This window comes from Scardinius erythrophthalmus (assembly GCF_964197995.2).
Source record: "Scardinius erythrophthalmus genome assembly, chromosome: 12".
Lineage (NCBI taxonomy): Eukaryota > Metazoa > Chordata > Actinopteri > Cypriniformes > Leuciscidae > Scardinius > Scardinius erythrophthalmus.
The window spans coordinates 11800843-11813707 of record NC_138232.1 but is presented as its reverse complement, the minus strand read 5'-3'; the positions used below and the strand labels follow the sequence as shown (position 1 = coordinate 11813707).

Below are 12865 nucleotides of genomic sequence, written 5' to 3'. Positions count from 1 at the left end.
GAATCAAGAAAGACACCTGTTTAGTTTTACTAGCTTATTACTGTAACAAGGGCAGTGTCACCACATGGCGGTGCTCTTTGTTCTCTCTTCAGCACCAAGTTTTCAGCTATTGGATATGTTGATTAACTTCTATTTTGATCTCACATTTGTTCATAATCTGAAAATTCTGCTTTAGAAAACAGTTATATACATATACCGCTAAATACCATATATGTTACCATATACATAAGAAAAAATGTGCACTTTGGAAACTAAATTTATCACATATATAAATCCAGTTAAATCCTGTTGGTCTTTTAGAAAAAAATAAACAAGCAAAAAAAAGAACTGAAAATATGCAATGTCATAAATTGTATTTCTCTAGCAATGTTGCCATGTTGATATTAATGTGACTGTACAAATATTACTTTTCTGTGTTCAGTGAAAGCATCGAAAATTAAATCTTCAGGTTTAATGTAGTCTGGCAGTTTTATTTATTTAGAAACAACAGTACAATAGTTTTTTTTTTTTTAACAATAGTACATTTAGGCCAGATAGGCCTAGTGGTGAAATTTTAAAAATACAGCTGAGAGTTCAAATTTGTGTTTTGTTTTTTTTTTACTTAAAGGGATAGTTCAACCAAAACTGTAAATTCTGTCATTATTTAGTCACTCATTTAACCCATATTTGTTTTTGTGTTTACATGGTTTCTAAGAACATTAGGGTGATCAGCTGATTATTCTTTTATACTAAGATCTTTTTTTATCCCACTGTAATTCAGTGTGTGTCTAGACTGCTCCTCTCTTCTTAATAACATGCTCCATCGTAGCGGTCTCTGAGGTGTCCAAAGTGATCTTGTATTTGGCCAGAATCTTGAGAATGGGCCTGAGCTTCAGCCACCACTGAGTCTTCGGTATACGATGTCTGGAACAGAAACGGGTGGGATTCACTCAGTGAATGACAATGTGTGCAATGCAATGAAACAACAGTGAAATGAATCGGGGATCACTCACACAAAGTCAGTGTCCTCTTTGAGATCAGAGAGAGGCTGGAAGATCATGGCTCTCTTCCTCATTCCCAGAACACAGGCAGAGTCCGGTGTGTTAGCAAAGATACGGCCTGCTCATACAAGAGTGAAAGATGTTTATGGAAAGACAGAAAGATACAGTCAGGTTCATAAGGATTTATGTAAGGCGCTTTCAATGAATACAGTACATTTTGGTGTTCAATTGCTTTTTATGCATTAAAGATTGTGAGAATTATTGCATATGTTACATACAATATTATATAAGATACAATTAACCTAGCATTAAAAGTATCTCATTTAAAAACATTAACCCCCTGGTAAGACGAGGCTTAAGCCTATAGTCCCAGACTAAAATGCATGTTTGAGCTGTGCTATATTGACACTAGCTATATTTCCATGCAAAGCTGTGAATTTAACAAGTGCAAAATTGTCATGCATTATGCATCTTGCATTCTGAGGCTACACCTCATGTACCACAAGTATATGGATTTCTGGACGGAACTCGTATGACTTTTTTTGTTGAGCATCGAGGGATTTATTTGGTAAATGTGTTTCCATCTTAGTTTATGTCCATGTCTTCCTATCTGATAAAAAATGATCGACCTCAATTCAAAATTCCCAAAATTCGCATAAAAATAGGTCGATGGAAACATAGCTACTGATATAAATTTATTGCAGTAAAACATGTTATATGTAATTATTCTTATTATTTATTCATTTAAATGTTTATTGTTTTATTATTATGAAATTGTAATTATTAGTAGTAGTATGTAACCTTGTGTTTGTGTGTGTGTGTGCGCATGTTTGTGTGTGTATGTGCGTGTTAAAACTTCAGTCACTATATTATAACCCATTCATGGAAAGTGCTGTAAATTTAAACACAATTCAAACCCATTAAGTCTCCCATTTAGTCTCCTATCATCCACTCATTCAAATTATTGTTCACTCACCATGTCTGTAACACTCCTTCAGTTTATCAGTCAACCACAACACCGCTTTAGCACCCATCTTTGTGCCAAAGTTCCTGTCAAACGGTGTGGGCGTTCCACCCTGAAAATACCATGAGAAAAGTTAGCAATTGAGCCCAGAGATGATGACAAGGAAGCTCAGCAATAGTGTTCAAAAACACAGGCCAAAACCCTAGAATACTATCAATATTGTACACACAGACCTGCTGCATGTGCCCAAGCACATTCTTACGGCAGTCAAAAACTCCTTTGCCCTCTTCGGAGTACAAGTTGAAGATAAAATCTGTAGTGTAGTTTGCATTACATTTCTCATTCCTGAGGGAAAACAGTTTGATGCTATTAGAGTGCTGGCACAAGAATTACATAAGACTGGAGTCATTTGTCTAGATTATTGCAGAAGTTGACCGAAAGAGAAAGAAAGAGCGAAAATATGCAGAAACAGATTGTGTGACAAAATGACCAACCTGAGGATGAGGCCTCTTTTCACGGTGGTCTTCATCTTCTCCAATAAATGCTCCACATTTGTCTATTTTGCAACCAGAAATTTAAGTTAAAAACAAACAAAATGACATATATCCATCCAATCACCCATCCTAACATGCCTCACCTCCAGGTCGTGAATGGCAAATGGATCTTCATAGATATAAGCAGCATCAGCCCCCGCAGCCAGTCCTGCCATGGTAGCCAGATATCCACAGTATCCCCCCATTGTTTCAATGATGAAAACCCTGCGCTTTGTTCCAGCGGCGGATTGCTTGATCCTATCGCATGTCTTAAAAGACACAAAACAGATGATTAAACAGATGGTTGGGGACATGTCTGTGATTTGTACATTATACAATTTTATAGTGTGTGGTTTCTCACAGTCGTGATAGTATTCAGAGCAGTATCAGCACCGATGCTGAAGTCTGATCCAGGAATGTTATTAGACACAGTAGCAGGAATAACAACCAGGGGAATACACAACTCCTCATATTTTTCTCTGGCAGTCACTAATTCCAAACCTCCAACAAAGGCCTAAACAGAAAGGGGGAGGCGAGAGAGTGTGTGTAAAAATCAAACAACAAGGTGGACAAATATCAATATTTGATTTCATATTGGCTGTAGTATTTGAGATTTTCTCACCTCAAATCCTCCAATGATAACCAGGGCATGAATGTTAAACTTGGCTATATTCAGACTGATATCTTCGATCATAGTAGCCGGCAGTGACCTACAGGGAGAGAAGGAGAAAGAGAGAGATACAAAAATAACACACACTATTTACACAAGTTTGGGGCAAGTAAGATTTCTTTTGTTCACCAATTTGCATTTATTTGATCAAAAAAAACATACCTCTTAGTTCCTAAATTAGAACCGCCTTTGCCTGTCCAACCTCCCACATAGCCCCAATCAATTGGTTCAATCTGCAGGAGACAGAGTTTAAATCAAAGAGAAGACATTTCTTCATATGGACTCCTCATGCATGTTAAATACTTTACAGTTCCGTGTGCAAGTCCATCGAAGCCGTCATGTACTGCTAGCATGTTGTGTCCTTGAATGATACCGATTCTGACTGCAGAACGGACTGCCGCGTTCATTCCTGCACACGGAGCTCCCACGTTCAGTATAGCTATGTTTATATTACTCTAAAGAAAGAGAGAAAGATGGAAAGAGGAAGATGATGAAAATCAAAATAAATAAATATATAGAAGAGAAATTCATACATATCTGGAGTAAAATCTAACAAATGGGATAAAATGAACGATTATCTTGCTACGCACCTTCACATCTGGGGCGGTCACATGGGCCAAGAGTTTATATGTGTTCCAATTGTTCTCAAAACTCCTGCAGAAGAGAAACAGCAAATCAGTCACAGGTTTAGTTTGTTTTAGCAAAGAAAGAAAGAAAGACAGACAGACAAGGATAAAGAACTCACTTTCCCCTGAGCTTAACAGCATCCTCAAACCTGCCCTCTGCCATAGCTTTGGTCACATCTTTTGTCTAAAAAAAAGAACAAGATGTATTACAAATTAAATTGCTTAATTAGGGTACAAATCAACAAACCAAACATCTGCATCAAATTGACTGCAATAAAATAAAATAAAATACATAATAATAATAATAGATTAAATGTTATATAAAATTACACTACTATTCAAAGAAAGAGATTTATTTTTTAAATAAATGAATACTTTTATTCAGTAAAGATTCATTAAATTCATCACACTGTAAAGACTCTTATATTGTCTCAAAATGTTCTCTTGCAAATAAATGCTGTTCTTCTCAACTTTCTAATCATCAAAGAATAGAATAACATTGATAATAATCCTAATCAGGATCATGTGACACTGAATTAATGATGCTGAAAATTCAGCTTTGCCATCACAGGAATAAATAAAATTTTAAAATATATTAAAATAGAAAACAGTTATTTTAAATTGTAATAACATTTCACAATATTACTGTTTTTACTGTATTTTTGATCAAATAAATGCAGCCTTGGTGAGCATAAGAGGTTTCTTTCAAAAGCATCAAACATGAACAACCCAAACGACCTGTTCATATAAATACTTTCATATCTGGTTGGGGAGAACAGCAGTTACTTTGATATGATTTGAACTACCGCATCAAAACACATCAAACATAAAATAATAATGCGGCCAGGAAGTCAGGATGTGTCTATGCCAGCTCACCACTTGCACACACTCCATGAGGGGCAGTCGAACAGCCATGTTTCCAGATAGACTGACCACACATGCAGGGGTGTCAGGAGTGGCCTCTAGCAATGCCATCACAGCCTCCACCCCCATCCTACTGCCCTGAGAACGAGACAGAGCATGTTACATATGCATCAAACAAACAAAAAATGCTGATTCTGATCATACCAAGATTCTGTCAAAGGCTGAAGGTGTTCCTCCTCTCTGCACATGACCCAGAATAGTGGCACGTGTGTCAAAGCCGAGCTTTTTAGTGACCAGCTAAACAAACACAAACATGCACAAAGAATTAATCATGATAAAAAAATCTCTATGATCATATTTTGTGACAGTTTGGGCTTACGTGTTTGATAAAGTCACTGGTGATGGGTTTGCCGTGGCGATCCAAAGCACCTTCCGCCACAATGATGACATTCAAACGATGGCCAATGCTTCTTTGCTGCACAATTAAGACAGTATAATTATATTGGACAGAATATATTGATGTTGATGTTGACTATGATGATAAGTAAGGCATTATAATGTGTATAGATGTTACATAGGTAAGTCTCCTGCACAGATGGTCCTCCCATCCTTCATCTGGAGGCATCTCAGGAATAAACACCCAGTCAGCGCCACACGACAGGGCAGTGACTAAGGCCAAATACCTATATTTACACAAAAAAATACGTACACTCTTGGTTACACACTGTCATAACAAGGAATGTTATAGTTAACTGGAGCTTTTGCACGTTTTAATAAATGCTACTTAAATGTCCTAATTTAACTAAGGCCTAGTCCTGGCTTAGTCTAAGCCCTGTCTCTGAAACCAAGCCATTACATATTAATTTATAATATTATAATTTTATTTTAGCTAGTTTCCAAAGCAACATTAGTCATTTTTCATTTAGTTATCGTGATGTGATAAAGTAACTAAAGCTAAAACTGAAATAAAGAACTATACAGAAATAAGTAATAAAAATGACAAAAACTAAATTATTTTTTTTAATAAAATTAAAATGAATGTAATAAAAATACAAAAATAAAAACGTATTCAAAATATTAAAAAAATTATAGTAACTCAATGATACTAAAATAACACTGGTGGTAACCTTGTGCATAATACTACTGCAACTGGTTTATGATCAATAATCAAGTCAAACACTTATTAGCATAAGATATGGATTTTTTTTTTAGAACAAATAATATGGTAACATGCAACAACAGAATGACATATCATGCATCCATACTACAACATACCCACAATGCCTGCCCATCACTTCCAGAATAAAGGCTCTTTGATGACTGCAAAGACAAATCAATGTGTTGTCAGGCTCAGAATGCAACTGTGTAGTACCATATGTACATACATGTGTGTGTATGCATTTACCTCTGAGCTGTTGTTGTGATGGCATCCACTACTTCCATGATTCTGTGCAGAGCTGAATCGGTGCCAATGGTCATGTCTGTGCCACAGAAATCATTGTCTATGGATCCAACCATCCCAACGATGTTCAGATGAGATGAACGTTTAGCCTCCTCTGCTGTGATCTTTCCTACAGTATGAGCACAGACAGACAGGCATGAGTTTTATGTGTATCTCTCTATAACTGACACATTGAATCTTCTCATCAGTCTCCCTATTTATATAAAGGTACAGTGTCTTACATTCTGCAAAAGATTATGTACATATTTAATATATTTACAAAGCCAAAACATATTCTCAGAGATCACCATATACACTACTTGTTCACCAAGGCAGCATGTATGTCATAAATACAGTAAAACTGTAATATTGTAAAATATTTTTACAATTTAAATTAATTCTATTTGAATACATTTGAATATGTAATTTATTCCTGTGATGGCAAAGCTGAATGTTTTCAGCCATTACTCTAGTCTTCAGTGTCACACTATCCTTCTAAAATCATTGCAATATGCTGATTTGGTGCCCAAGAAACATTTCTTATTATTATTATCAATGTTGAAAAGTGCTGCTTATATTTTTGTGTAAACTGTGATCATTTTTTTCAGGATTCTTTGATGAATAGAAAGTTCACAAGAACAGCATTTATTTGAATTAAAAATGGTATGTTTTATGTTATGTTCTTGATGAATAGGATGGATGGATAAATTGGGACATAAAGTTTTAAAACCCCTGATGTAAAAGGCCAACAAGGATTACCGGGTGGTGTAGTCCTACCTGCTTTCAGCAAGATTTGGAGCAGTTCACTCCACTCATTACGGAACTCGTTGGCGCCAGTCAGGCTGCCATCTCCACCAATTACACACAGATTAGTGATGCCCAACTTCACCAGGTTGCATGCTGCTTTAGTTCTACCCTCCTTAGTGCGGAAGTCCTGACAGCGGGCACTGCCAATGACTGTGCCCCCCTGACAAAATAGAAAGAGGTAAATAAGAAAAATTATCAGAAATACAGAGGAATATCCCATACACAAAAGAATATATATAATATATATTTTTAAATATATTTTTGGAATATATGCAAATATTCAAAATTGGCAGTAGCACCTCAATGCAGTACACAAGATCCGGGGGGAGGAGTCGGATCTTGTATAAGGGGTGGAGATTGGTAGGTTTAGGGGTGGAGATGGGTAGGTTTAGGGGTGGGTTTAGGGATCAGGGGGTGGAGATTGGTAGGTTTAGGTATGTAAGGTGGGAGGAGTTGGATCTGGATCCGACTCCTCCCCGTGGATTTCATGTTCTGCATTGGCCCAATAAATATATTTTAGTTAAATATATGTAAATATATATTTTTTTTTTTTGAAAATATATTTTAGTTAAATATAAGACCACTTCAGCCGTGGATGTGGGCATGGGAGAGAAGTGCTCTACCACTTCCCCCGCCCACATTTTTCCTACTGGTCCTAAAATGACTATTTTATGTAGGAAATAACACACAGAATGCAGAGTTTTTTTCCCTATTTTTACAGAATTGAATACAGTTATTTAATAGTGTGTGTATGCAGTGTTAGACACGGAGTTCTATCTATTGTTTAAGTGTACTTCACTGTTGGAGTGTCACTTATACTTGCATCATAAATATTGTGCATTTTTTCAATATTTAAATGACTTCAGGAAAGATGTCAATAAAACACAACAATAAATCTAATAATTGCACTTAGTGTTAGGTACGTGCCACCTAATATGGCCTAATAGTCCTAGGAAAGCAACTATCTGTCATTTTACATTACAGTCATTTAAATGTAAGTACAGTATTTATTATAGCTGTGTGTCATAATACAGTAGTGAAATATGGTAGCCTACTGTTGTGTATAGGGGAAAAGGTAGAGGAATTACTATGATCAAAATACATTTTCGACCCTTCTTTAGCAAGCTAAACATTTTATGACCATATATTTTGTCATATATTTTACATTACATGTTATAAATGTAAATATATTTCACACTAAACATCACATATTTTTGTTATATTTCAGAATATATTTCAAAATGATAAATATAAGTGAACAACAATGCAAATATATTTCAATGTATTTGGAATATATGCCACATATATTTTTGACACTTTAAAATATAATTCAATAATTTTTTTTTCTGTATGGGATACTAAAGTGCTGTGGATGGTTATTGACTACATAATGTATAGGATGCCAATGAGTCAAGGTTTGGCTGGATAGTAAGGGGTTTGAGGGCCCTATTTTAACGATCTTATATTGCACCATTGACTTTAGACCAGGTTTCAGTTAGTCAATGGCGCAGTCTATTTCTGTTGCCTCAAAATAGCAACGTGCCAACAATGCACCAGAAGACACCTAGTTTTCAGACCATCATGCCCATGGGTGCACAAATGGGCGCAAATGCATTGGCTATTTAAACAACGTGGCACAGGACGTGAAAATTATAACTGCGTCGGACTGAAACTAGCAAAAAACATTTGCATTGCGCATGGTGCTGCATTGCGCCAGGTGTAAGATAGGGCCCTGAAACTGTCTGCGGTCTTGTGGTGCCATCAGCCAATCAGCATTGTCATAATGTAATTTGTCTATGGCTTGTGCCATTACTCACATGGTAATTTGTAGTGTAGGCACAGGCAGTAGTGTGTGTGTATGTGTGTCTATCTAATATTACCCTAAGTCTCAAAAGCAGAAATCTCTAGATGAACTCTGGCATTTTGTGCTAGATCAAAGTGGTTATAGCCTACCATGCAATATGATCTCATACATGCATACAAAAATAACCTGATGCACTCACCCTTTAGTTTCAGTGATGGTTTGATTGTGTTGATGTGTGCACAAGAGTCAGCTGAATGAGCATAAATGTGTGTTGAAGGCAAGAGCGTTCCTAGCCTTTCATAAGTACTGGGGCACAGGACCCCATCAAAAAGCATCCCCATATTTTAATTATTTTTTTTATACTGTTTTGGATACATGGATACAAATTTTACCTGCAATACAGAGTGTGCTGCTTGTTCACAAACTGCACGTGCAATAAAGAGCAGCTTCATTGCTGACACACGCATGCAAGTTCTGTGTCATACAATGGACTGTAGGTAAATATCACCTCATCCAGTGCCGTTTTTGTTTTACCACTGCAAGTGTATAAAATTTTCATTTACAGTTACACATTTATTCAAAGCAATTTACATTGCATTGAATGTGTCCACAGTGGCCATTTGTAAATTGAATGTGCCTGGCTTTCATTGTCATCCGCTTCCAGTTATTTTATACAGAACAGCTTGTTATGCTGCTTGATATTGCAAACTGATATTTTTCACCATATTATTTTTAATACATCGTCGTAATTATAAACACACTGGTTTGCAGTGCAAATAGTTTTGCCAATTACTGCACTTTGTTCTAGTTACCTATAGCGGCTAATGGAGTCTCGCTCATTCACAGAAAATAGCTTAGTTCCGAGTTGCTAAATAAAGTGGATACAATTTATCAGTCGACGCATTCCCTGGGGACTGAACCCATGACCTTGGCATTACTAGTGCCATGCTCTACAGTCTGAGCTGCAGAACACTGTTTGAATGAATCAAACTGAATCGCAAACTATTTCAGACCTTTTTGCAAACCCATTTGACCAATTAGATAAATAGTGATTCATTCACAAATTGCTAGTTCGGATTCCAAACAGCTGATAGAAAACACACACGATATGATTGCCGAAATATTACCAGTGAAAAGATTATCAAATTACCAGTTGCAGCATCATTGACACGCTCTCCCAAGTTGCTTGTCGGATGTTATCGCCTCCATCGACTAGGCCCTGATAACCCTAGACGCACACAGAAATTGGAGGATGCATAATTGAATGCACACACATGTTAAATAATGCATAGACTTTAAAAAGATTGAGTAGACTTAGAATTGAGCCAGAGCTGAGTGAATTGGAAATTGAATTTCTCCCGCATAAGTGAATAACAGTGAATTAGAATTACAAATTCTCAATTTTTGTGTCCAGCGCATACCAATCTTTCACTTTTAATTCTTTGTTTCTTATGTGTGTATGAGTGTGTTTAGATGTACAAACCTCATGCACAAAATAGACTTTCGCACCGGTGTAGATCCCAACTCTCACTGTGGCTCGGACAGCAGCATTCATGCCTGAGATATAATAATTAATGAATCATGATTACTGGACATACTTTATAGTATTTTGATTTGCTAGACACTTAGTAAAGGTAGCTGGAAACTGTTTTTGGTTTTATTCCAAACCTGTTATCTTGTCATCTGGTCACACATACCCACATGGTGGTTAAGTCCCATTGAAAAGGGCAATCTAAGTGGCTCAAGTTTCATTTAAGATTGAACCAGAGAGGACAACAGGCAAGCTTCATTGCCCAGCTCTCCAAAGCAACCACATTTCCCCAAAGGTCACCGGCTAAATATAACACCCTCCAGACAGAGAGATCATGGGAAGGAATTGAGTGAGAGGGAGAGGGAACGATGGGACAGCCATAGTTAAGGTACTTCTAGGACTAGTTGACATTACACAGTTATTTGACTTATTCTGCAGCTGGTACCAGATAAGGTTAAAGGTCAGTTCTTTTTCCTGCTGCTAAAGGTTGGATAAAAGGTCAGTGTGAAAGCTTTAGCACCTCTCGTGACCTCTCTGATATATGATTCCTGTTGCTCATTCAATAAGGCTGATATAGTAAATGAGGGGGTGGTAGTTCAATCAGGTAATCAAGGATTCAACACAACCACTTTAAATTATCATCTATCAAGTTATGCCCAAATTCAATACCACACACATTTGACTTTATACCTTGCATTTTAATACAAAAGAGGAGGAAACTGCATATCACTCTTGATTCTGTAGTGGAAAAAACCTTCCTACATGGAGGTTTAGTTTCCCCAAATCTGTAAATGATGTCATCATTTGCTCACTCTCATGCCATTCCAAACCCCCTATTCTTGTATTTCATGAAACACAGGAGATGTTTAGCAGAATGTCCTTGCTGCTCTTTTCCATATAACAAAAGTGGATGACGATTTATATAGTTGAAATCTATGCAACAACAAAAAGGAGGAGAACAAGTTGCACACATTTTGAATGCACAGAAACATGAACAAGGTTTGTATCATGAGCATTTTCATATGTAATTTTATAGTGTTTGACGGTATAAACATCTCCTTTAGTGTTCCATTGAACAAAAATACATAGGTTTTAGAAAAAAGTTGCAGAAAAATGATCAAATATTTTTTATTTTAAATACTAAAATGAATACTATTATGTGTTCATATAAATTGTAACCTAAAATCATGATTTATGTTGAATATACTCATCATTAAGAGCATGTTATGCTCAACTACCCAAAAACATCTACACTAATGTTCAAAAGTTTGGGGTCTGTATGATTTTTCTTAAAGAAATTAACACTTTACTGTACCTTTTGATCAATTTAATGTGCCCCTGCTGAATTAAAGACATTTATGACGTTACAAACAAACTGATAATAATAAGAAATGTTTCCTGAGCACCAGATCAGCATATTAGAATGATTTCTGAAGGATCGTGTTACACTGAAGACTGGAGTAATGATGCTGAAAATTCAGCTTTCATCACAGGAATACATTTCCTTTCAAAATATATATTTAAATAGACAACGATTATTTTAAATTTGTAATTACATTTCACAATATTACTGTTTTTCAATCAAATAAATGCAGCCTTGGTGAGCATAAGAGAATTTATACGCATACTGACCCCAAAGCTTTGAATGTTAGTACACAGAAACTTAATGACCAAATCATTTATTAATACAAGACCAATGGCAGATTATGGGTTTTGTTGTATGAAGTTGCCACAGCATAAAATTATGGATAAGTTATGTTTTAAAGCACTGATTTGTTAGATTCAGTATGTGAGAACTTAAGTAAAAAAAAAAAAAGCTGTGACAAATGCTTAAAGTTGGACCCCAGAACAGTTTAAAGCGCCAAAGGATTCAGCAAACTTGTTCTGTATCTACATCCATGGAGTTAGTCTCCATAAATGCCTGTACACACAAATACACACTTCCTCACCCTGTGCATCTCCTCCAGAGGTGAGGACAGCGATGGCCCTTCCAACACCCATCTTTGTGGGGTCCACAGGTGCTGAACGCTGCATTTTGACAAGATGGCCTGAAGACGACAAGAGAAATTTTGAAGTGAACTGTCAACCTTTCTCTCGCTGTCAGACCACTCTCTCCCCGACTGACTGAATGGGAGCGTGACGGCAGTATAAACACCCTCCACCCTGGCATGCAGTGTCACACACAGTATCCACCCCCGTCATAACTAAATTTAAAATGATCTGATGCACCACGTGCTTCTAGTGTTCTGATTAAAACACACATACAAACTGCATTTACGGTCACTTTAATCCCATGCCATGTGATCTTTATGCAGAAATACAATCAGATACAAACACAAAACATTTACACAGAGGAACAAAACTGCACACACATGGTTGGACAAGCATACACCAACATGACCTTTATGCTATATTTTCCTATAGGTCATACTGTGAATATGCAGTGCAAAAATACTCTCTCTCCCACAAACACACACACACACACACACACACACTTACAGCCATTGTGTAGGGTGGTAGAGCAGTTGACATCTCCCAGGGTTCCATCGAAATACTTTGTAGATGTGATTTTTCCATCTGTAACAAGGTTATTGAAAAGAAATATACTTTTTTTTCATCCAATGAACACAGCTCTGACTTGACTA

At 36.6% G+C, this 12865-nt stretch overlaps 1 protein-coding gene across 1 annotated transcript; it reads right to left on the bottom strand.

The window, feature by feature from the left end:
• Positions 1–449: 449 nt before the first annotated feature.
• pfkmb (phosphofructokinase, muscle b) lies at positions 450–12391 on the bottom strand. Its single transcript, XM_081381068.1, has 22 exons — positions 12170–12391; positions 10173–10246; positions 9840–9917; positions 6856–7045; positions 6043–6208; positions 5913–5957; positions 5212–5320; positions 5017–5112; positions 4842–4934; positions 4650–4775; positions 3893–3957; positions 3738–3801; positions 3456–3602; positions 3310–3380; positions 3100–3187; positions 2839–2991; positions 2582–2746; positions 2439–2500; positions 2178–2289; positions 1957–2056; positions 993–1098; positions 450–903 (listed from the first exon to the last, which is right to left on the bottom strand). The coding sequence occupies exons 1-22, from the start codon at positions 12252–12254 to the stop codon at positions 768–770; spliced, it is 2331 nt and encodes a 776-aa protein (XP_081237194.1). The 5' UTR covers positions 12255–12391; the 3' UTR covers positions 450–767.
• Between the last annotated feature and the right edge of the window lie 474 nt (positions 12392–12865).